Consider the following 24767-nt stretch of genomic DNA (forward strand, 5'->3'; position numbering starts at 1 on the left):
AAGTTTTCCTCAAAGCTTCTATGTACAGTGGATAGTGGTATGGGTTGGGTGAATAGAATAGATCTCTAGTGATTTCTTCCTGTGCATCTTCTAGCTATTTCTGTCTTTGCACATTCTTGAGTTGGAATTTCAGCTTCTACGCAACTGAGCCAACAACCCAGCGCTTGTCCTACCTTGTTTCTCTTTCTTCACTGGAACTCTTCTACCTATACCTGGTACTACCTAGGGCTGTTCTTAAAGAACGTTATTTTAATTTAAACTAATTATTCAAGTGAGTAGTGGAGCCTTAGTTTGCAACCTCTGATCTGCTGGTTGTCAATGGTTAAGTATGTTATGATGCGAATACCAGCTACCCTGCCCAGGCAAGAGAAACTTTTACCCCTGACCTACAGCCTTGTCAAACAAATTGTCCTGGCTCCAGCTGTTTCCTGTTTGCTTGGTGCTTCTGGCCTTTAGGAAGCATTTTCCTGCTCTTCCTAAAACCAGAGGTGGCAGAGGCAGTTCAGTTACTGTAAGTTAAAGGTAAGGTATGTCAGCTGAACAATAGTTAGTGTCATCTTAGTGTACTATGTTTAAAGGTGAGATTGGGGAAATGATTCTAGAGGGAAAAGGATTAAAAAAAAAAAAAATCAGAATCTGGAGTTCATATGTGAAATTAGTAGCTAAGGGAAAAGCATCTAGACCTGGCAGCAGTCTGTCTACAAGAGAACATTCATAAAAGTTAAGTGGAAAGGGCATCAGTACCAAGGTGGGAGTTTCTGGAGTAATTTTTCTTTATTTTTTTTTTTAACCAAACTTCAAAGTGATCTGAACAGAAGAAATACACCTAGCCAGTACCCATCTGAATAAGTTTATTCAGAAAGCATGTCTGTAACAGGACTAAGTCACTTTTGCAGCAGCCTGCAGTTTCTTCAACAGCTTCTCCTTCACAGCTATGGAGAAGAACACTTAATAAATATTTATTCCATTTATAATGTTCTGCATTAAATCACAACCCTGCCCCTTGGTTATTATGATACAGATCATGAGTAGCCTGAACAGGTATAAACACTGTACCAGGCTGGTCTTCCTTCAAGGAATATACAGCATTTTACAGATACATTATGTACACAACCCTATGCAGCCAGGAGCATGAGGGCCCCTATCACTCATCTTGTGCCATTAACAGACCACAATAGGGCCAATTAAGCGAAAGGAAGTCAAAAAAACAGCTTCCACCTTCCTCTGGTGGGTTCATAGGAAAACCTCTTGTTCCATGTACGCTTCTAGTTGTATATGGAAAACTCAAAATGAACCGTTTAAAAAAAAAAAAAAAAAATAAAGCCTTAACCTACTTTTGGCATTAGAAGAAAACTTCTGTTATATTAGTAAAGCTCACCTAACTCAGACACCACTGTAAACACAGGCTGGTGTTGACAAATGGAAAAACTGATACTGCAGTTGTGTGCTTGCACCTCTCATTTAGACAGCTCAGCCTGCTCCTTCAGGCACTAGCCCAGCTTAGTACTTCTGGGCTGCACAGCTGTAGAAGTCAGGTCTTCTTTAAAACTTAATTGCTGAGGCTGTAACTGTATTAAGAACAGGGAGTTTGCGTCTGAAAGACTTAGTTGTAAGGTATCTGCATGAGTGTTTGTACACCTAAGGGCTTTGCTTTGCTTTGCTGTCACTTTGGGGACCTCTATTCGCAGCATGTTTTCCCCTTAGAATTAGGCCTCTTGCTTCAAGGCAGTGTCAGGTACCACCCCCTCTCAGGTGGGTAGATTACAACAACCTTTGCCACCTGCTCAATGCATTTCTTACCAAAATGGGAGAAGAAATTTAAGAGAGAGAGAACCATACCCCCCTAAAATCCAGAAATTCAAAACAAAGCATGTTTATTAAGTGGTTTCCTTTTACTTATTTCTCCCATTTTTTTAAAAATAAATAAAACCTTCAGACACATACAAGTGAAACACGTCATCCTTCAAAGTGCAGTTACATTTCCACCCCACTCCCAATAATCACATAAAGCTTTGTCAAGTAACCGAAAAGACTCAAAAGGCAACCCTCAGCCCCTTCCCCTAGCGATGAGAATAAATGGGTCTGTAGTGCTGCCTAGCTAGCCAGAAGCCTGGAACTTTTGGCTATTGAAGACCGCCAAGGCTGGTTTCAGATACAGTTGCGAGAGGCAGGCTGCTGTGGAAAATGGGAAATTAAGATACATGGTGTGAAACAAAAGCAACCTGGTTAGAATCCAAAGAGTTTCTGTTACCAGAGGATGTTAGTTACTGGGGGAGCCTTGGAAGGAACTAGGCAGGTTACAGTCATGAATGCTGGATGAGAGCTGCTGCTCAGTCGCTGCTGTGAAGCTGGGTGCTGGCAGCAGAGTCCTGGGCAGGGATACAGGACAAAGGCTCAAGGAATTTTGCCCGAAGTCATGGAGTCCCTTCCCCCAACCCACACTGGGCCCAGGTGATGTGCTGGCACCTGCTGCCTCCCCCTAATTTGAGCCAGCCTGTACTCCAAGCATACCATGGAACAGAAGGAAGATGAGGTCTGATGCTCGAGTTCCATCTGATGCAATCCTGCTTTCCTGCTGTCTTTAGAGCAGAGCTCTGTTCTCACCAAGGGCACTGAGCAGCGGTATGGGCACATACAAGTCAGTTTAGTCCTTGCAGGCTCATAGAAAATTGCTCTAAGAATTGTTGCCACTTAAACCACCATGATTTTGACCTCATTGTTCTCATCGGCGCGGTAGAAGAATGGAATGCAGGGGTTTTCCAGCAAGGAGCCCACCCTCTCCTGAGGGTTCTGGATTTCTCTGAGAAGCTGCATTATTTGCTTTGCTGTGGGGTCGTCTTGGCTTGGCTGAGCAGCTTTAGTGTCAATGGGGGAGAAACTGGACTGATGAAAAGCAGCAGCCTCTTGTTCTGCTTCATCTGATAAATTCACTTCTCGTAACCCTGTAAGGCACACAAGACAAGGCAGACAGGTAACTCTTCCCATCCACGTACAACAGCAAGACCTTGGGTTATTCCATTTTATGTAGCTTGTTCTGGCTACAGCTTACCTTCTCCATCGGTAGCATTCAGTTCGATGCGCCTCTCCACGGGCAGTACACTTTCATTCTGGCTTGCTAACAGCTCTGGGTTTTGAGCAGCTGCTACGTACTTGCTGTACCATTCGTTCCTTTCCCTGACCAGGCGCATCACTAAATCCTGCAGTTCCAGTAATTTCACCTGTACCAAAGTAAAGGAAAACCTATGAAGCATACGCATCCCCGAGGCCACAAACTATGCTATAGTTTGTTGTCCTGCCTCTCACGAAATCAGCAACTTCAAGATTAAAGCTAGCTGAACAACAGCTTGGGAATGTTTATACTGTGCAGGTGCTCCCCAGGCCTGCCTCCCATTGTGTGCCCTGCCTGGATTAGTACTACAGAAAAGATTCCTTGCCTTCATCTCTTCCTTATCTTGAGCCAACCTGCTGATGTACTCTTCTTTCTCCTGGTGCCGCTGTTTGAGGATAGCCCTTTGACTCTGGTACAATGCAATGTACTCCCCTGGAGCACAAGAGAAGCATAAGGAACAAGTGTTAACGGGATTAGGGTGTTAACCTTACCATAAGCACAGAGCTGTGCTGCATGAGGATCCAGCAAATTCAACCCTGGAGTGGAAGTTTAGCCTAGCTAGGCAGCAGCAGGAGACTTGAACTGCTTGGTATTTGGGAGGCTCCAGCTCCAAAAGCTAGTCCCCAAATAACATACTGAGCGAGCTCTAGCTTGAGTTTTGTGTCGCCTAAACATACCAATGGTGTCTGTTTCCCCAGACAGCTGTATGCAGCGATGTTCTAACTCTTCCAGCCGTTCCTTCAGATCAGCTTTCTCACGCATCAGATCTGTGAAACGGGACTGAACACAGAAATTGGCATTAGTTTCAGCTGCTCACATATAGGAAATACCCATGTTAAAGACACCCTCCATTCACAACGGTCTGAACCTAGGAACAGTTCTTGCTGCCTTTACAACTACTCTGTGATTTGGTGGTAAAAAGGAACTAGAGAAGGGCTCTGCACTTTGGGGAGCAGCAGATGGAACAAAGTGCCTTTCAGCCTTCTCACTGCAGGGATAGCACAACTCCGGTCATACTCAGCTCCGGGACTGCACCTCTCAGCAAGGTTAAGATAGTCTGGTTTTCACTTATTTCTTTAGAAAAAAAACTATAAATAAGTGAGCGTTAGGCCCTTACAGTCGTTAGGGTAGTGTAGGAGGGAATTACTACTCAAAGCTTCCCGTGATGAGACAAGCAGCAATAGGCTTTTTGGAAAATAGCTTATTATTACAGAACAGCTGCAACATATTCCCCTACAATTTGGTTGTGTGTACTACAAGGGTCTGACACTGGCTAAAAGTCTAGCTGGGTGGGATAGTGGGGCCGAAAGAAGATCAGATCCTTTACTTACCTGTAGTTTCTCCATGGCAGTTTTTAAAGCCTCGTGAACCTCTACTGGAACAGTATCCATGGTGGAATCTGGAAGGAACACATGTAATTTACACAGCCTCCTTGGTCAAGATGCACTCATAAAACCCCTAGGTCTATTTCACAGAGGCCAGGGTCAGCTGGCTGGGGCACACCTCAATATTCACACTGTCTCCAAACTGCACGAAACTTTACCTCCACTAAACACGTTACGTTGCTGCTCCTGCCGAAGAGCTGCTATTTGCTGCAAGAGGCTTCTGCACTGCTGTTTCTGAGCAGCCAGCTGCTGCCTCATATCTTCTCGCTCCTTTTCCACTTGTGACATGGCAGACATCAAGAAAGCAACCTGAGATAAATTCCCAAGTATACAGGTTAGTGTTTCTCCTGGGTGAAGTATGATCAGTTATACATCACAGGGCAAACAAAATAAGAGAATCTACCCTATGTTATTTATGGGTAGGAAACCCTGCCCTGGGATTACACCAGGCAGCAACGACTGCATGTGTTCTCATCCCCAAGTAATACAAATCATTTCTTCTCTGCAGATTAAACTTGAACTCCCATGGTAACTGTTTGATCACAATATTTTCAAATTATGACTGTACTTAGAGAAAAATTTAATAGATTTTCAACACCATTTCCAAATTGCCTTCCAAACTAAGGAGGACATTAGCAACACAATAATTAGAGCGACTGCCAGCTGAATTGTCTTCATAATTAAATAAAGCCACTGCTGGACTTCCAGCCTGTCTTTCAAGAATGCTGCAGAAGTCTTGCTTCTAAGCTGCTGTGCACAAGGGGCTATTAACATTTCCCTCACTATTGTGCCTCGGTAGGTAGGGATCACAGCTGATAAACAGCTTATGTGATGCACGCAGTGGAACCGCTCTGCAGCTTAATCTACCTCCCCTTTTCTAGACATTTGTTCACAACTGATAACAAAAGCTTTTCTACACATCAAGACCCACCATTTCTTCATGGCTTTCAAACTTCTCTGGGATCACTAATGAAGGTTTTGGGATTTCTTCAGTCATTGCTTCACTTTCAACTCCATCTCCTGTAAAAGAGGGAAGGCGAACACAGAGTTAATGCCCCAGAGAGCCCAGCTCTACCTCCTCCCTAGAGACCAGCTGCAGCTACTCACCTTCTAGTCTGTGCAACATCTTGTCATCCAGCTCTGCTGCTAACTGACTGATCTGAGCCTGCAGCTCTTTGTTTTCCTTAGCTACTGCTTCCAGACTTTCCTACAAGAGAGAAGCAGAAATTCACAGGAGTTCTACACCTAAAACCCGCACAAACCAGACTGTAGACAGTCACTACATTCTGAGGCAGCAGCATCACATACACACAAAAAGCAAGCAGTGCTTCTGCTCCAGACATCATTTTTGCCTCCAGTCTTCCCACTTGCCCCTTTGCACTGTTACCTTGGTCTGCTGCAGTTCCTTCAGGTGCATTTCCACTGTCACCTTCCCCTGAACTTCCTCATGCTGCAGCCGATCCATAAGCTGTGTCTGAAGCAAGTACTGTTTGTGCAGCTCCTCCTTCTCAGCAGCCAGTTGCTGGTATGCCACAGTGTACTGTTGTAAGTGGCTGTAGTATTGGTCCCGTTGTTCCTGCAGAGCCTGAGCCTCCTGTGTTTTCAGTTCCAGCTAACATAACAAGACAAAACCACCAGATCAGACCATTTTGCAGAAAAAGATCCATGTGGCATGATCCAAACTGTCAATGTTGCCCCAAAACCACCAACCAGGCAGGCAGCCGCCATCTGCCCCCACATGCTGGTCCCCCACATCAGACAGCAGATGATGTGGGGAGGCTCCCAGCTTGATCATTACAATACCAATTTCCATCTTTCCATCAAAGTTTGGTAAATTGCCAGCTCTTCTTTGCATAAACTGCTACACACCTGTCCTGCCGTCCTACTGCTGTTACTTACTGTCTCTTTGAGCTCCCCCAGGTTCTCCTGCAGCTGCCCAAGCTTCTTGGCCAACTCCTTCTTTACATGTTGCTCTGACTGCAGGGCACTTGTAACCTCCATGTTTTCGTTTGTCTGCAAGAATCCAGTACCACTGTATAAGGAAATTGCCTCAACCACCATAAGCATATTCTCGTATAAACTATATCAGTAAACCCTGTTCATTCCCTGATACAACAGGGTGCCATCCCTTGTTAATCTGAGGTGTACGTACGGGCCATAAATTGACTCTTCAGGGCAGTAAATAACTTTGTTTAAAAAAAAAAAAGGTTCAGAAGACAGGAGCAAGGAAAGAGGCAGGGGAATCAGTGCTGGGACAGTGCCAAGAGGAGGCCTGGCCCATCACACAGCCTGTCAGCTCCAAAGCAGATGGGTGACATGAATATCCCAAATAAAGCACTAGGCATTCAAAAACAAGACGAGAAGTTCAGAAAGGACTAAAGAAAAACCAGTGACCAGGCCATCTGTCAGTGTGCCAGGGCCCCAGAGGAGAAGCTGCTACATTGAAAGAAACAAGCAAGAGTGAGGATTCAGCTCCAGGACAGAAACAATGACAGCAGCAGGACAGAAGACTGCTGAGAATTTCTTCCTCACAGGCAAATACAGGGAACAGAAGACAGGTGTCTTCAAAGGTAAAAAGGCTGTAAGAATATTCCAGGGGAAGAGACAGCCTGCCTGCCAGTAGAGGAGAATGAAGAGGAAACTGCTCTGGACAGAGATACTTGTTTGTTTGTCAGAGCACCTGAAAGAGTACAGAGAGGGAACCTCCTAGCATGGCAATATAAATCACAGAAGGTGGAGCAGCCATAGCTCCAGACAGATAATGCTTCTGATAGTTTTTGTGTTTTTTTTTTTTTTGTTTGTTTGTTTGTTTTTTCTCTTTATATGCATTTGTGCAAAAGGATTGCACCAGTGTGGGTAACAGTGGGAAAAGAAGCATGAAAGAGACATACCAGTTTGACAAACCCGTTCTGCAGTTCAGCCAGCTGTTCCTTCAGCTCCCGATTTTGGCTCAGTGCCCTACTGATTGTGGCCTTGTCACTCTGCATGTTCTCCAGGATCTGCTGTCTGTCCACAGACTCCTCGTTGTATCGCTGCACAGCCTTCTCGAGCTCCAGCAGCCGCTCCTCCTGCTCCCTGTTGAGGTGGCTCAGTTGCTCGTTGTCCCGGACCTGGGCCTGGTATTGCCCATGCAGTTCCTCCTTCTCCTGCTGCAGCCGCTGGATCTCTTCCTGCAGACTCAACTCAGCCTCTGTAGGCCCTGCTGGTGAGGAAGGCTCAATATCCATGGGTTTTACTGCTAAAGAAGTGGAAATAAAAACAGATCAGAGGAATGGATTGCTTGTGTAATACACATCAGAGCTATACAAAGCATACCCCAGTGTGTGGCACTGGGACTCGGAAGGTATAACCAGCCACAGTATCTAGAAGAGCAGGGCATTGAGAGGAATGAGGGAACAAACTACCCCAAAACCAAGCACAACACCCAGCTGTGTGCTGCACTCTCCCTCACAGCCCTAGCAAGAGCATCCCACCTGCCTGATCTCCCGGGCCCAAGCGACTGACAGTACAGCCAGGCAGATACTAAAGACAAAAACCTTCTGCTTATCAATTACTTGAGGTAGTTCAATTGCTCTCTGACAGGATGAAAGGTTTTTACGATTACCACTCTTCCCACCACCTTCATGATTTCAGAGCATCAGACCCACGTGTATACGCAGAAGTTCTGGCACAGCAGGGACAGAGTTAACCTGCTGATACTCTGTGATATGAAGTCCCACTCTGCAAGCCCTACCTGATTTGCTTAACAGCTCTGTAACATTGGCTTCCAGCTCTCGAATTTGGGCCATATGCTTCTCCTTCTCCTCTGCCATTGTGTGGACCTGCAAGGCCACACAGGTGAAGGTTAAAACAGCACACATGGTGCACTCACTCCTGTGTTCACCAAAAGCAGCTGTGATGCTGCCCTTGAGGTTACCTGCTCAGCGAGCTGCTGTACTCGCTGCTGCCAAATGCTCCCCTCTTCCTTCAGTTTCTCTACATACTGATCTCTTTCTGTCTGGAGCTGGTGAAGTGACTCCGAGAGCTGTGCAAAGCAGAACACAAAGAAAATTGTATCAGCTGAATAAATTAAATGGCTGACTACATAAAGGATAAAGCTTGAGAAAAACAGCACAAAGCTCAGGCTGCGTTCTTCTGCCACACAAGTTTCTTTACAGAAGTCAGGAATTGGATCATCAATGTACTTAATACAACACTTTACCTGAGCAATCTGGGTTTCCAGGCTTGCCCTCTCCTCCAGTGCCATCTGCAACTGCTGGTTTACATCCAGATTCCCTGACTGATTAGAGAACTGCCCACAAAAAAATCAAGAAATGATGGCAAAATGTTAGTATCCAACTTCTGTGTAGCCTCTTCCCTGATTTTAACCATCCACGTGACCCATTTTACAACCCTCTGTAGCTCTTTAAAGTTCTCCAACTCATACTGAAGTACGTGTATCAACAAAGTAGTGATTAAAATCAGAAAGCTTAGATTTTAGCCTGGTAAAACAAGCTCAACTGGGCAGTTCCTCCCTAACAATTTTATATTTAGTATTTTTTTTAATTAAGAAAATGGGCTTTAGTCAAATCACTTGGCTCAGAAACTTCATGCATTTCAAGAGTCTGTACTACACAGACTGGTCAGATGGTATAAAAACTTGTGACCTTAAAAGTTGACAAACATGCCAGGAATTTAAAGCCAGTGCCTGGAACATGTCAGTGGACTAAGCAACAAGGCTGGTTCGTAATACTTTCCCCAGAAGAGTAGCAACTGGCTTTATATCAAGGGTAATTTAAGCCACTGCCTAAAACCAAAAGCAATCAACCACCAAAAAATGGAAAAAGAGCAGTTTCTTTCATGGTGGGCTCACCTTAACACTAAACTTGCTGTCTGAACTGTTAACAGCTGACTTTACACATCCCCTTTCTAACTGGCTTGCTTGTCTTAACTTTACCGAGCTGACCTTTGAGCTGCCATTGTTCAATTCACCTGCTTCTCTAAGGATGGGTACAAAACCTACTCCTTCTCAGCTGGAGTCTCTGTGAGACTGCACAACAGCCAGGTAACCAAAAGGCTGAACAGTGACAAGAAAACTCACTGCATTTGCACACTTGGTACATTCAGTCACCCTCTCATACGGTATAAGTTGTGTGGTTTGTTTGTTTTTAAAAAAAACAGTCACAATGACTTTCAATCTACTGCTCCAACTCCTTAGAGTATAGCCTTTCTACTGTCAGGGGTATCACTGAAAACCTGTTACTAAGAGGATATCTTGATGAGATTTTGTCTGACTTTAGAAACAATAGTTAAGTCCTGCCTCCACCCTCAGGAGCAAAGCCTTACAATGATCAGTGCGATCTCCCCTCACATCCCAGCAGTAGTATGGTTACCTGCTGAATCATCAGCTCAGCCATTTCCAGTTTCTTATGCAAGTCCTCCACATCCAACTTCATAGCTGAGTTCTCAGAAACCAGGGAGCGGAGTTTCTCTGACAGTTCTGAGTTTTGTTGCTTTACTTCCTCATTGCCCTTGCTGAAAGAAACACACCAAAAAATAAAGTGGCAACACTGTACTGTCTAGGGGTTTGCACATGCCCATGTCATAAATTTACAATCTGGTTCTTCACAGCAGCTGGAGTCATAGAAACGTTTGGAAGAGACCTCTGGAGGTCATCTTGTCCAAAATCCCACTCAAAGTGGGACCAGGCTAACACCAGCTCTGGTCAGCCACAGCTCTGTATAGTTGCTGTGAACACCAAGGATGAAAATTCCACAGCTACCCTGGGCAATACATGTACAGCACTGGAACATATCTAGTGACTTATTATTATTTTTACTTTGAATATCCAGCATTCCAAGGCACCTCCTGTGGTCAGTGCCCCTTGCTAAGTTTTGTGGCTGTATTGAGAAGAGGAGCGTTACTCTGGAGTAACATGCAGAACGGGCTTACCTGTGTTTGTACAGTTCTAGTTTCAGGTTGTCTCGCTCCTTCACTAACTCTTTATTATGCTGGAGAAAAAGCAAATGATCAATTTATCTAAATCAAATAAACAAACAGGTAACATAAAATGTTCAAAGATTACCATTTTTTACCTTTAACAGATCAGCTAATGCAGAAAAGGTCAGAACTTCAATCAAACCCTCAGGACAGGTTTGCTCAGAACCTCATCTATAGCTACAGCAGGCTGGCTAGTGCTGTACTCATCAGCCTGTACAAATGATGAAGTTGCCAGGAATTCATCTGCTTGGTCTTGTCAAATGTGATGCTACTAACTGCTCATGAGGTTATTTCTGCAAACTTCTGGATTTATGTCAATACTGAAGTGTCTGTTTGACAGAGACCCTCCTGGGACGAGGTCTCAGCGACGCTTCTGTTGTGCAGAGCTGGCAGAACTAACGCAGTAAGGTGCCAGATCTGAAGACAACAACTGGACCATATAATTAGTGGTCACAGAAACCTGAAAAGTTTGCCTTGATCATGGAGAATACAGGGTTTTACAAGGTTAATTAACAATCAACAAGGTTAATTTCTACCTCCTCTCTAAGTAAGTCACTACAGGCTTTCCAGTAGTATAGTGACAAGCAAATAGCCAAGCACAGAGCTGCTGGTTAAGCATAAACAGAGGTGACTCTTACCTTCTCTGCCTGTTTTTGCTGCATAGAGATGGAGGACAAAGTGCGTTCTAGCTCTGATACCCTCTGGCGAGATGACTGTAAACGAGCAGCAAGGTCTTCAGCTTCTCCTGAGCAAGTCAGAGCAGAGACAGTTGAGAGCAGACCACAAAGGGATTTTGGGGGCTGGCTGAACAGCACTTTCTACTTTGTTAACAAGCTCTTAAACACTTCAGAGAGGGCAACACACCACTGAGAGCTCTGTAAATTAGTAGACCTGGTTCTACTCCTGGCTATACAGGTCATTCACCAGCAACCTGGGGCAGTAAAGCTCTCTGTAAGTACTTTCCTCAATTTTAGAGGGAGATGAAGCTTCCTTTGCAGAACAATAGGCAGTATGTTTATTTTTTTCTACTAGAGTAAATTGTTGAAATTTAGGTGAGAATGAAAGCATCGGGTAAAACCTACACTAACATGACAGCTGTGTGGGAGGGGTGGTGGAGAAAAGGGAACAAAGTTTTAAAAGAATCTGAAGAAAGTGAGAAAAGAACAGTCTGGGGTAGTCACCAGGCCCAAACAGGGCTGACAGGGCTGTAATGATGCACAAAAGAACCTCAACTGCCATGGGATTACCATGCTCCAGTTTGGGGGCAGATATGATGACAGAAGCAGTGACGGTGCCAAGAATGGCTCATTAAGGAGTCAATGAGCATGGCGAGCTGCCTGCCAGCAACTATCATGCCTGTGACTTGAAATCCACAATTTAGCCAACAGCTTGAGCTGGAGTTTTTGGAGTCCTTTACCTGATTTCTGCCGTGCAGCTTGTTGAGTATGTCCAAGGGCTGTCTGCAACTCGGACTTCTCAGAAACTAGAATTCCAATAGTCTGGATATGAACCTTTGGGGGAAAAAAATGAGCTCAGTGCAAAAAATCCTTGCTTCTAACTGCAACACCACTGTTACCACAAAAGGATAATTTAGTAAAGAAGTCCTGCAATTAAGAGTCTGGCTAACTGGCTCTCCCAGTTTTCCTGAAATAATGCAGAAGCCAAGCGACATTACTATAATGGAAGCTCTGTCTTACCTGTAGCTGTTCCCGCAGTGCTGCTTGCTCTTTAGAAAACTTCTGTTCAAATTCCTTCTTTTCCTGTGCAAACAAATGATCCCTGTTCAGCACAAAATTCTAAACAGTTAACCCTTTTTGTTTTATGTCAAACTAAAAAACAGTGATTCATTGGTAGTACTTCCAGCTTTTAACCAATACCACTATTTTTAAAAGACATTCTTCAGTCTTAACATTATTTGAACTATTTCTTTGTTTATCCACCCCAGAATGGCAACGATGTGTTCCTTATGCTGGCATAAATGTGCCAGTGTTTGGAATACAAACTACTGACAAGGCCTTAAGCTGTACTCTGCTGCTTCCACTGCAGTCCTTTTCAACCTAAATGATTCTGCGTTCTGTAAGACAAGATCACGCAGGCCTGTGCCAAAGTCCACTATGCTTTCTGCTCCTCAGAGATACAGCTATCTACTTCTGTATCTGTCGAAAAATAGGATGCACTTTACCTTCTCCAGCTGATTCATTGCTTCTTGGTTCTGTTGTTTCTGTGGAAGAAAACAGATGCACCAGCATTAAGAGCGAGTACCCTCATACTGCTGAAACACATTTCCACTTTAACGAAGTAGGACACATGCCCAGTTAATGCAAACAATTTCCATTATCCTTTTCTGTAGAAGACTACGAAGTTTGTCTTATCTATCAGAAATAATAGATTTGGGCTCCCTTCACTGATACGCCAGGTGTGGTTTTTGTTGCTCAGAACATTACCACAGTTGTTCCCAAATACCACTAATGCAGCCCCTGTCTGAGCATCCAACTTGAGTTAAGCTTGCACCCCACATCTATGAAGTTAATTGTAATCCTGATACATTAGGATAGTGACCAAAATGCATTCAAAAAAAGAAAAAAAAGAAAACACAGCATAGTGTTTTAATTCAGACAAGACCTTAGAATTTTGCAGATTTGTGTGGGGTGGAGTGTTTGCTATTTGCTGCTGGTGTCCTCGTGGCAGTTTCTCTACAGAACTACATAAATAGTACTTTTTCCCCTTTGCTCAGTTTTTACTACCGCTATTTCAAACACATTTTGAAACATGACTACAGATGGAAGAGTGATGGATTACAGGTTTTGATTCTAGCAAAGCCAGTGCAAAACATAACCAGGAAAAGCAAAGACAAGACCACAAATGCAGCAAAGACCCTATATAATTCCAGGCAAAACCATGTTTCATGTGCCTGTCAGAAGCAGGCAAACAAGGAGAATCCTGGGTGGGCAATACCCCTAACAGGTGCCTTTGCAGCCCAGTTAAAAGACAAAAAGGAACAGAATGGAACCACAGTAACTCAAAACCAAAAATAACACAAGAGGGGTTGCGGGGTACACTGGGAAATGCTGAACTTTGGAAAAGGAGTACTGTGAGAGAGGAACAAAACGAGGAAAAGTGCTTCAAACCAAGAAAGGCTCTTTTCAGACTGAAACAAGTCCGCTTAGCTACATTTCATACGGCGTTCAAGCTGAAGGCTGAAAAGCAGCAGCAGGAATCCATGCAAGCCATGGGACAAAGCAGTTCATTCATAGTGCCAAGAGAAGCTGAGGATATGATCAGAAACCAGCACCAGGCTCTCTCTTAGACCTATTGCTCCCACTCTGCTGGTATATTTAGAACAGCATCACCACCTGCCGAAATAGGTTTTCACAGTGCTGCTGGCACTAGAATTCTGTATTTCAGGGACTCAGAACAGAAATAGTTGTTTTATCAGGATGCTTCTCATCCAGGGAAAGCACGATGAGATCAACAGAGCACATTTAAGTGGAAACAACAAAACCGTGTTTCTTGTTCCTTGGATGAGCCAATACATGTGGCCTTAGACTTGGAACTGAACAGGTTTTCCACACGAGGTGCCGTATGAGCAGCCTTCCCTGTGGCACTATAATAGAACCCATAACCTCGCAGACACCCAGAGAGCATGGAGGAGCAGCAGAGACAATATCAAACTGGTTGGTTGGATTGTTTCTTACCAATTCCTCTATCTTTGTAATGAGCTGTTTGTTAGTTAGATTGCTGGAATCTAGGGCTACTGCCAGCTCCTGGTAACGTGTCTGATGGGCACATGCAGAGAGGAGAAAAAGGAAGGGGCAGAAAAGGAGGAGGGGAGGAAAAAAAAGCAATAATTAAAAAGAACAGAAAAATAAATCATTATCACAATTTGATACAAATCAGATTCTCTGAACAAATCTATGGTTTCAAGAATAGCTGGGACATCAACGTATGTCATCAATTGCTGCTAAGGCTTCTTTTTGACATAAAAGCCCACCAAAACTAAGGACTAGAGCTGCATGGAGGTCAGATTATCCCCAGTCCCCAAACGGGAAATACCTCAGATACCTGCCTCCTCCCGCTGACCACAACTACCTGATTACAGAGGAAGGCAACACTGGACTGCAATGTATGTGAATTGTATATTCAATTGGGTCTCGTTAACACTGCTGTAAGCACAGAGTCCCAAGTCAGTCATCAAGACTAGCAAATAAAACAATAAAAATAAAAATTAAAATAATTAAAAAAAAACAGACTGAGAACAACTTACTTCCATTTCCTTAATGTTTGTGGAAGAAATAGCACTTTCCCCATTCACGTATGATGTAGACTAGAAGAAAAACAAGAAAAACAGCCAAGTCAGTTTTATTCCCCCAGGCAACGAATCATTATTAAAAACTGACTATCAGAATACTTCTTAGAGCACCTTTCACTTCAAAGTACCACAGCCAGCCAGAAGAGTATTTTTTCCTGTGTCTAAGGATAGATGCAGACTCCCCCCTGTGACAAGCTGATATGAATTATGCAGATTGACTTCAGATTCTTTGCCACTAAATCAAGAATACATCTTTCCATGAATACGTGCTGTTCATTCATCCCACTCTGCTCCTCTTCCTACTGCTGAAATTTTACATTCCTAAAACTGGAGGTTTTGCTTCTCCGTGCTTAAATATCTTATTGTTCAGTAGGATGGCTGTAGACATCTCCAAGATTGAAGAGCTTTTTCTTGAAGTGGCTGCTTAAAGCTCCACATCAGACACCAAGAAAATTATCAGGACAAATGGACCAAAACGAGGCCATACCTGAGAAACCAGGCCATTGAGTTGTTCAGACAACTGGCGGAGACTTTCTGTTGACGAGAGAGACCTGGGAACAAAGAAAGGCCTTGTGATGAAAATTTCTCCCAAAGAACTGCCCCAATCAGTACAGCAGTGGGGAGTAATAAAACTTGAGTTTGTTGGACACTTGGGGATCCTTTTGCAAAGCTGTTTAATAAACGTACGCTCACCTGTTCTCATCCAAAGCATTTTTATGATCCTCAGCTTCATGAATCTGTGGATTGAAACAAAAATTACAAGCCTGTAAAAAAAGATGGGAGTGACATTTGCGAGTGTGTCACTAAGACTTGACTACGTGTGGGCTCAGGTTGCACAGTACCTGTAATTACTGCTCCCCAAAGACAGATAAACTTAACACCACCAACTCAGTTCCTAGCTTGCACATAATTTCTGAGTGTTGAGAGCCCGGGTTTCACAGAATGAAGAGTTAAGCGTTACTGGCTTTGTGTTTGCTGTTACAATTATCAGGATAATCAATGCTGCTTTGCTGGAAAAACTTCAGCTGAGTCTTTTAAGTAGTGAAAGGAAGTGCAGGCTGCTCCAACTGGAGACCTATGTTATTAGGAGAGCTTTCTGCTCATGAAATAGGAGAAAAGGGGAAGAGAACGGCAGCTTTGGAAGGAGCAGAGGCACGTGCATGCTCGTGCCCTCCGCTCTCTCAGACAGATGATGTGGAGAATGCAGTATTTTTACCAGGAGACAATCTGAGCTAGTCACGTCGTTACAAAGATTGTCTCTCTCAGCAGAAACGTGGCCTTGCTAACCAGTATGGCAATATTGGGGGTGAGTCACAAACCTGTGTCAGCTGCATGCTCCCGGGAGCAGGCAGAACAGAACCAGAACTAGGTAGACTGTTGCTGTTAGATAGCACAGGGACATCGGCAGCAAGCTGTTCAGCGTTACGAGTGGCAACATCACTGTCAAAGTACGCCTGTCACAAAACACATCACAGGAATTACAGCCGACATGCGAAACAAAGGGAACGCACACGAGCACCTCGCCTTGTGATAAGGCCCAGGAAAAACAGACAGATGCGAACGATCATTTAGAAACATGTGGAAGGGGATCTGTGCCCGCCCCAGAGCAAACAGGAGACTGCATCAACCCACAGACATCATCCCAGACCCAGCCTGAAGAACTGGTGCCCCATAATCAAGCTCACTTCTGTATGCGGGGCAGTAACACCACCTGACTCTAAGCTCATGACCAGCTTTTCTGCAAAGGATTTGTCAAAAAGTGAGCGAGGTCAAAGCCAGGTGGTTGCCACTGCTCTGAAATGCAGTGCCCTCGGGATGCCTCTGGGAACACTGCTCGCCGTATGCACACTGAGATGGGAAAGGACAGCCTAGTGACTACCTGCAAACTGGGTCAGCCAAGCTCAGCTGCTCCATCCTGAACTCGGTGATGTTTGTGGCAAGCCCTGAGCCACCAGTTTAGAAACAGGACATTTGTGCACAGGCCAAGCCCAGCATTGCTGGGAGGGGAGGAGGTGCCCCTGGCCCCAGTGGAGCTATGAATCCCGTGACTACAAGAATCTAAATAGAAGAGGGCCCCAAACTATTTCTGGACAGCGATGCAAGTTCTCATCAGGTGTTCGTGGGAGGATGAACAGTATCTGATGACACCTCCGCCAGGCCCCAGAGAACTGGACAAACCTTGTACAGCACCAGAGAGCTGTAAAGACCCCGAGCAGCACTCTGCTGTTTTATGGCAATTGCTTTTAGTTCATCATCCAGCTCTGGTAAGCCAGCATTTAACGACCCTGTGAAGCAAATGACAATCTTTCACCAGATAACCCCACTAACACACTGCAGCTCTCTGCAACTCCATCTGAAAGAGTTCCCTTTTGCTTCGGTCACTTCCTTCTTGGCAGCCCTCAGGAAAGAACTGCCTTTCTCTCTCAGCGTTCCCTATTCACCTGCTCCATTCATGACTCAAGCAGCCAGGAGGTGACAGTAACAGGGAAGACAGATTTAGTGAAAGCAACAAGCAGGAAAACTGCAGAGGGAAACAAATGGAATCGTCTCGATTTCGTTTTAGCAGGACAGACACTTGCACTCTCAAGGAGTAATCTATGTTAGGTGCTTAAAGGAAAGTCAGGAATTCCCTTACTTCTTCCAGCTTCAGGTTTACTTCACCTCTGTTTGCTCAGGCACTCATCGGGATAGAGCACCAGATGGACAAGATACATCTTAAAAACGTTTTCTCAATTTTTTTGATTGGGACTTCTCTTTGCTTAAGACTTCAAGATGCAAAAACAGGTAACATGCCTTAACCACAGAATGCCTTCCTTCTGCCTCCAAAAGAAAGAGCTTTGAAGTAAATAAATCAAAGGGAAAAAAAAATGAACTGCATAATTTGTTGGAGATGGAAAGGTTTGGGAGCAAACTACTTTCCTGGAAATTTTGCTTTGTGAGGTTCAAATACGGTAGAATAAGAAGCTGGTAATTTTGCTCAGCCTAGCCTATAGTAGGATGCATTTGTTTTCACACAAAGGCTCCTATTTTGTTGGGTTTTCTGTGTTTCACAGCCAAGAAAGCTGAAGTGGGTGAGGTGGGAGGGGTCTGCCTCCCATCAGACACCAATGGCAGCAGTTCAGATGCTAACGATCAGCTTTTCTGCCCTATTAGCATCAGTTGAGGCTCTGAACAGCATTTTCCTGACTCAGGATTTTCACAAGACAGCAATTGGAAAGAGAAATCTTTCTCCCATTACAGATTGCAATTAAAGATTAGCTTTCAAGATATCCTTAATACCCCAGACACAATAACCCACAAACTGTGCAACAATCGGCTCAAAATGCATCTCTCTGGGCTATGGGAGCAGAGAGAAAAATGAAAACAGAAGAATAGAAGCAGTAAGTTTTCCATTTTCAGAACAGAACTGAAACTGCAGGCGCAGGTAAGCCTCCCCTGCAGGACGAGATGCCACCTCAGCAGCACTGCACCACCCGTCTTCACCTCAACCTCCAGCATCAACTGAGATCCAACGTACAGAGCTGGGGAGGTGAACTGAAATCAGCCCCTTTGGCAAGGGTAAATCGTCAGCGTGTTTTCTGACGCTACTCAGGCACAAGCCAGGACCCACAAACCTTACACTAAGTCTTCGTATCACTTAAGCTCAGCTGACACACAGCCTACACACCTAAGGTCCGGATGGAGGAGCTTTCACCCTGCAGCAGCTGTCCTGCCCAACAGCAGTGTCCACACACACACAAAAAAAGGAGAAAATGGATCCAAAAGTAATTCAGCCTGTACTCCATCCCATCCTGCAGGTTTCACTCCATCTCTCTGGTACCCCTGGTGATTCACTTGGTTGTATTTATTGGTGGAAAGGCTTGGATACACAGTAAGTATAATAAGGGCTTACTTTGTGACGGCTAGACTAGAAAAAAAATGGTAGATAAGCTACCAAAATGGTGCAAGGGAAAATGAAAAGCTGAGCTTTGCTACAACAAAAACAAAAGAAAAATCTGGGCTACAAAAGTTTACTTTCCTTAGTTTCTATCGCAATTAGATCCTTCTTTAATTAAACTGTCTGCAAATATTTTTTTTAAAGGCGGTTTGCTGACATTTGCTCCTGAGCACATGTAGATTACTTGCTGGAGTACTTCCTGCCCTTTCTTCTTGAGTAGCTAAGGAAGAAGCTAAAGCCTGTAAATGCCTGACTTGAAATACCTGACTTCCTGCCTAAACATATTTAAAACCGTGGTACTTGCCAGACTGTACATCACCTGTGCCAGTTTCATCACCCGTCATAAAATGGGTTGGCTGGAATGACTACATAGCTTGTTCAGGGCAGCTGCTTGACGAGGCACGAGCAGAAACATGCCCTTCAGAAGCAAGGCATGAGAGTAAATAAAGCAGTGACACACGGAACAGCAGAAATGCAGACTAAAAAGGCACTACCTCTTCTTAGCGCGGTGTTCCTCAGCAGGTAATTTATTGCTTCACCCCAGATTCCTTTCTCCTTACAGCTCAACTGTCTCAAGGACAAGCATTTGACAAGGTTCATTTTTGCACGTGTTAGGTTTGACAGAAACCATGAGGAAACAAGCACTTACGAGCAATGGAAATGTGCGTTAACAAACAGCTCCATGTTAATAAAAACAGCAACAAAAACTCAAGCAACTGACAGCAGATAATGCCAGAACAAGGCTCCATCCGAAAATCAAGGTCAGTTTAAACAGAACCCGAAGCATGCAGCGGGGATAGCAAGTCACTGAGAGGGACACGAGCACTGCCTCACCTTCCTCTTGTCCAATGAGGGTATGGCTACCCCATTGGAGCGGTTAAGGTCTGACACCAGCACCTTCAGAATGTTCTGAATCTAAAGGAGGCGAAAGAAAAGTGGAAAGAGAAACGGCTCAGAAAAGGACAGGGAGAAAAATGTCAATCAAAGGCAGCCAAAGAAACTGGCATCCTCCAGCTCCGTAGGAGCACACACCTCAAAGCAGCAGCTCTGGACATACCCAGGGTTGCACTACAGCATCGTATGATCAAACACCGCCTCGCCACGTACCCTGCCTCTAGCATGCACCTTTCAGGAGTTTTAGCTGCTAACCACTGTAGCACACTTCATACGCTGCTAATACAGGCACACGAGCCATTAATATCACACTGGCATAACCCTCTTTCAGCTGTGGTTATGCTGTTTGGGAAGCCAAAGAACAAGGCGGAGGCAAATTATTTGGGAGAAGGAATGAGACGCTCACGTTCTCTGGAGGTTGTCTCTCATCATTTGTGGGAGTCTCAGGCCTACTTCCTTCTTTAGTTTTTCGTTTTTTCTTGGCTCCCGCAGTTGCTCCAGGGCTATTCTTCTGCTGATATTCCTTCAGCTGTGAAAAAAAAAAAAAAAAAGAATAATCTGAAGTAAAAACAGAATATACCTTCTATGAGTATAACGTCGAAAACAAAAAAAGGGTAAAAAGATAAAACGTAAGGATGAGAGAAACTGTCTTGAAAGAGACGAAAAAAAAAACACATTAAAAATAATTCAGAGATGCTTAGAAGTGAGAACTAGCATGATAGGCTTATCACAAGTATTATAGAGTAGTAAATATATAACTTTTGTATACAACTAATGAAGTTCCTGGGAAACAAAGAATTTGATAGCCTTTGCTGTAATTGAAAGGAGATGAAAAAATATTTTTAAGTCTAACTAGCAGCAAGGAAAACAAATAAACACCAATTAAGCCTAAATGCAAGGTGGAAAAGCAGTCTGAGAGGAAGAGCTTCCATTCGGGGAAAGACAGATCACAATCTTCATAGATGATGCAGTAACACAGACACCGGCCTAAGTGTGAACTGAGGGGGTGAGCCACCTCCAATTGATTTTAAAATAATATCCATTTCAGCTCGGCGAAGCTGCTGAGCTCGAAGCTGAACCCTGCCAAGTCTTCTGGTGGCGCTCGGAGCCCGAGCAGGTCCCAGGAGTGTCCGTGGGGTGCTGGGGGCAGCAGCCCCCTGCCAGGCAGCCCAAATTGGCCCCGCAGCTGGCAGTGCTGCCACCACCCAGCCGGCTAGGGCCGGGTGGCAAAGCCAAGGTGACAAAAATGCAAGGCGGGATAAAAAGGGCTCCTTTTTATCCGCAGGGTTTCAAAATGGAAGCCCGAGCCGCTCCAGGACACTTTCACAGCCGCTTTGACTTTGACACTGGCACACCGAGCCACCGGTACGGACGGGGCTGGGGCTGCCCCGTGGGGACGGAGAAAAAATAAATAAAAGAAAAAATGAAAAAAAAAATAATTGAAAGAAAGGAGAAGGCCAAACAAACACAGAACCGGGGCGGGAGGGCAGCACCGAACCAGGCCCGGCCTCACCGGGGCCGCCTCTCCCGGGCTGGGGAAGGCCCGGCCGCAGCGCCCGGCACCGGAGGACACCGGGGGACACCCGGGGACATCCAGGGACACCCGGGGGGCTCCCACCGGGGCCCGGCGGAGCGGAGCGGGCCCTCCCGGTGCCCCTCAGCCCTCACCGCAGGAGGCCGGGCCGGGCTCGGCGGCTCCGCTCCTCACGGGGCGCCGCGGCCCGAGCAGCCCGGCGGCTCCCGTCCCGTCCCGTCCCTATTCCCTCACCTTCTTCTTGGCCGCCGCCAGCTTGCTCTGCCTGCTGCCGTCCGCCATGGCCGGGCCCGGGCCACGTCAGCCGCCGAGGGGAGCGGCGGAGGCGGCCGCCAGGCTCCGCCTTGGCCCCTCCCGGTCCCCTCCCGGTCCCTTCCCGGTTCCCTCCCGGCCCTAATGGGGCCGAGCTCGGCTGGGGACCGACCCGTCTCGGAGCCTACGGACCGGGCACCCCCTCCTGCAGCTGCTGGCAGCTGGGGTGGCCAGGCACGGCTCGGGGTGCCGAGCCCGTCAGCCCCAGGCACAGCTCAGGGGCTCCAGCCCATCGGTTCCAGCCCCGTTCCTCGCTTCGGCTCTGCCCCAGCCGCTTGGTGTCCCCCGGGGAGCACCCAGGGGGGCTCTGAGGGGCGCTGCGGGGTCTGGTTGGCGGTCACGGTGGCGGGGCGCTGGCTGCTCCCTCACCAGGGCCCCCAGAGCTCCTGCTGGGAGCCCTCAGGCGGCCACAGCACCAGGCTGGGGGCGGCTGAGGGGCTTTGAGGCGCTGCTGGAAGCGCTGGGTGCCGGTGTTAATTGGGATAATTACACCGCGCCTCACCTGAACGCCACCTCTACTCACACACAGATACACCATTGTGCCACCTAAGCACCACCTTTAATTACACACAGATACGTTTATTACACCACCTAAGCACCACATTTAATTACACGCAGATACATTTATTACACCACCCAAACACCACCTCTAATTACACACAAATACGTTTATTCTCGACCCAGGCCCTGTCAGCCCTCGAGGCGCCGAGAACTACCCGCCCCAGCATGCCCCGCGCCGGGGGCCGCCTACAACTCCCAGCACCCCCCGCGGCTCCTGTGGCATTGGCGGGCAGCGGCCGCCCTGGCGGAGGGGCTCCCGCAGGGCTCGGGGCGCGGCGCGCCTCAGGCCCGCCGGTAGGAGCCGGGCCCCGCTGCCCCCTTCCCTTCCCCCCCCTTTCTCCTTCCCCACCCGCCCTTGACAGCCGCCTTTTGCTTTGCAGGTCCCTCGGCGGCCCCCGGAGGAGCGGCGGCGGCGGCTTCAAGTCCCCGGTGAGTGCCCGAGGCCGGGCCGCGGCCTTTGGGTGGGCGCTGCTGGCCCCGCCCGGGCGGGGCCGGCACCTCAGGGAGCCCGCAGCGCCCCGGGAATGGCTGCCCCGCCGGTATTCGGGGGGTGCTCGGCCCCAGCCCCTCGGGAGCAGTCGGTGGGTGCTGTAATGTGTCTGTCCGTGGCTCTGTCCGTCTGTCTGTCCGTGTGTGTGCCCCCAGGTCCCGGCCCCAGCCTCCTGCCGCCCTCCCGAGGCCACCGGAGAAGCCCTGCGCCGGGAGATCGAGGAGCTGCGGCAGAAGGAGCTCGCTCTGGACCAGGAGATCGCCCAGCTGATGGCTGAGTATGTCCTCGGGAGCGCGATGTATCTGTTGTTTTGGGTTTAAAGCGTGCTGTGGTGCGGTGATTAGAGCTGAAGGGGTCTGTGGTGGTGCTGTTCTTGTCCCAGTGCTGCTCAGGGTTGGTTACAGCACTGGTTTGAATTGCAGGACTGGTAAAGACAGCAGAGGATCCTTTACGGTTTGTTTGGTAAAGGAGAACAAATTCTACTTAGAGCTTGGTTAAGGAAACTTTACCTTGGATCTTGCTGAGGGAATTAAGTGTATGTTGGAAACGAATAGTTTTAATTGTCGGGGTACTATGGGATGTCATGCCCCCAGAAGTGCTTGTTCACGTGAGGCTTAAAACTGTGATTGTGACTTGTATGGCCTGCCACATCTAGTCCTGGATAACCTTCCTTTGTTTTTCCTTCTTGGAGCAATGTGCACTCTTTCTATGTATAAAGTGCTTACCGTGCAGCAGCAGCAATCCCTCTGTGTCACTTCTGATTTTTCTGGTTTTGTTGCAGAGGCTACAGCCTGGAGGAGTTGGAGAAACACATCGCTCTGCTCCATGAGTATAATGATATTAAAGATGCTGGTCAGATGCTGCTGGGCAAGCTGGGTAAGGAAGGGAAGGCTGCTGAAGAACTCCTTACCAAGTCTTTTTATATAAGCAGATGCTGTGCGTGAAGGCAGAGCTTGTGTTAAAGATTCTTCAGTTTTAGGCTTATATTAAAAAAGTGCTTGTGCAAGCACAAATGCTACTCTTGTTATTTTCTAGGAATGTTCTTAGAACTGATTCAAATTAGAACTTAGAATATATGAAATATTTGGCATTTAGAGGTATTTTAGTCCATGTATGGGTTACTGAAATTTGATACATCTCGCTAATTTCTGTTGGCTTTGTTATTCATAGGCTTTAAAGAAAAAAAGTAGTGGGGCAAGCAGGGGGCATAGCTGCAAAATCTTTGATTGGTTTCTTAGCTATGGGAGGTTCTATGACTTGCTCTTTGTTTAATGAAATCAACGGTATTTATTTCTTTTCTAGCTGTTATCCGAGGGGTTACTACAAAGCAGCTGTACCCTGAATATGATCTGGAGCTCAGTGACTAGCACCGAACCTGAAGGCTGCCGTATCCTGCAATGACTGTTACCGGCCCATTTTGTGCTGTCATTCCTGTTTAGAACCAGCATGAGGCTGTCTCAGATGTGTGTGTGTGTGTAAACTTCCAGGAGTGCTGTTAACAGCCTTGTTCTAAGAGGCTTTGGAGTGCCAAATTATTAATCTCTCAGCTGGTTCCTGCTTGTGGGAAGGGGCATTGGAAATATGGACTTTTTGGATAAATTTGTTTTTTTATGCTACCTGATCACCACTATTTTTATTTTTTTATTTGAAATGTAATTCAAGGTTGGTGCAAAGACTGTTCCCATTGAGCCTTTACCTCTCTTCAGCATCCAGGGTCTATTTGGATATGCTGATCTGCAGGTGGAAGAGCTACTGCTGAATGGATGGAGGAAGTGAGGGCATACGAATGTGCAATGGAATGGCTGCTTTGAAGGAAAAGAGAAACCCTCAGAAACAGGGAGGGCAGAGGGTTGAAGTTGTTTGGTTTTGTTTTGCTTTTGAGGATTGGATCTGGAGAAGTTTGAGTGTTTTATATTTTTGTACTTAACTGCTCAGGTATCTAGAGATTTTTGTATCCTTTCTACAGTGAAATGTGAAGTTGTATTGGACTACCCAATCTGAATAAAGCAGCTCTCACGTCTCTCAGTAATTCACTTTAAAAGCCTGGGAAGCACGAAATGAACTGGGGAACAAATCCTGAAAATGTGTTCTAAGACAACTGTGAGATCTATTATTCAGATCTTGTTTGGGGACTCAGTGGAGGCAGCGTGACAGTAATGGGTGGGGGTAGAATTCCGTTAGCTCACTTCTAAATGCAGAGTCACTGAAAGTGAGCAGTGTCCTAAAATGCAAAATTGTGTTGAGAGCGTGAATGTTT

General features: G+C 46.2%; 2 protein-coding genes across 9 annotated transcripts; one reads left to right on the forward strand and one right to left on the reverse strand.

Moving 5' to 3' along the window:
• Positions 1-1849: 1849 nt before the first annotated feature.
• GOLGA2 (golgin A2) lies at positions 1850-21538 on the reverse strand. 8 transcript variants are annotated; one of them, XM_068657259.1, is made up of 28 exons: positions 21382-21538; positions 20020-20142; positions 19554-19634; positions 16102-16236; positions 15476-15519; positions 15270-15333; positions 14738-14797; positions 14169-14249; positions 12656-12694; positions 12171-12233; positions 11891-11984; positions 11112-11218; positions 10426-10484; positions 9867-10008; positions 8696-8785; positions 8411-8518; positions 8228-8315; positions 7386-7729; positions 6394-6507; positions 5882-6106; positions 5602-5701; positions 5426-5514; positions 4653-4803; positions 4441-4508; positions 3787-3889; positions 3435-3541; positions 3050-3218; positions 1850-2942 (listed from the first exon to the last, which is right to left on the reverse strand). In XM_068657259.1, exons 1-28 carry the CDS (start codon positions 21427-21429, stop codon positions 2692-2694), a joined length of 3147 nt encoding a protein of 1048 aa, XP_068513360.1. In that variant the 5' UTR covers positions 21430-21538; the 3' UTR covers positions 1850-2691. The 8 variants fall into 8 exon arrangements, with proteins under 8 accessions (XP_068513360.1, XP_068513359.1, XP_068513361.1 ...); XM_068657258.1 differs by having other exon boundaries at positions 7386-7732; XM_068657260.1 differs by lacking the exon at positions 19554-19634 and having other exon boundaries at positions 7386-7732.
• On the forward strand, positions 21428-24532 carry SWI5 (SWI5 homologous recombination repair protein). Its single transcript, XM_068657400.1, has 6 exons — positions 21428-21446; positions 22056-22314; positions 22401-22449; positions 22666-22787; positions 23292-23386; positions 23813-24532. Exons 1-6 carry the CDS (start codon positions 21428-21430, stop codon positions 23875-23877), a joined length of 609 nt encoding a protein of 202 aa, XP_068513501.1. The 3' UTR covers positions 23878-24532.
• Positions 24533-24767: the final 235 nt, after the last annotated feature.

Source organism: Anas acuta, chromosome 20 (genome assembly GCF_963932015.1).
Source record: "Anas acuta chromosome 20, bAnaAcu1.1, whole genome shotgun sequence".
Taxonomy (NCBI): Eukaryota; Metazoa; Chordata; class Aves; order Anseriformes; family Anatidae; genus Anas; species Anas acuta.

Excerpts from the sequence above, each read along its gene's own strand:
- SWI5 (XM_068657400.1), top strand. Across the intron at positions 22,788-23,291 it reads ATCGCCCAGCTGATGGCTGA|AGGCTACAGCCTGGAGGAGT; the intron begins GTATGTCCTCGG and ends GTTTTGTTGCAG. Across the intron at positions 23,387-23,812 it reads GATGCTGCTGGGCAAGCTGG|CTGTTATCCGAGGGGTTACT; the intron begins GTAAGGAAGGGA and ends TTTCTTTTCTAG.
- GOLGA2 (XM_068657258.1), bottom strand. The coding sequence starts at position 21,429 with ATGGCGGACGGCAGCAGGCAGAGCAAGCTGGCGGCGGCCAAGAAGAAG. Across the intron at positions 5,702-5,881 it reads AGGAACTGCAGCAGACCAAG|GAAAGTCTGGAAGCAGTAGC; the intron begins GTAACAGTGCAA and ends TCTCTCTTGTAG. Across the intron at positions 3,890-4,440 it reads CTGCCATGGAGAAACTACAG|TCCCGTTTCACAGATCTGAT; the intron begins GTAAGTAAAGGA and ends TTCTGTGTTCAG.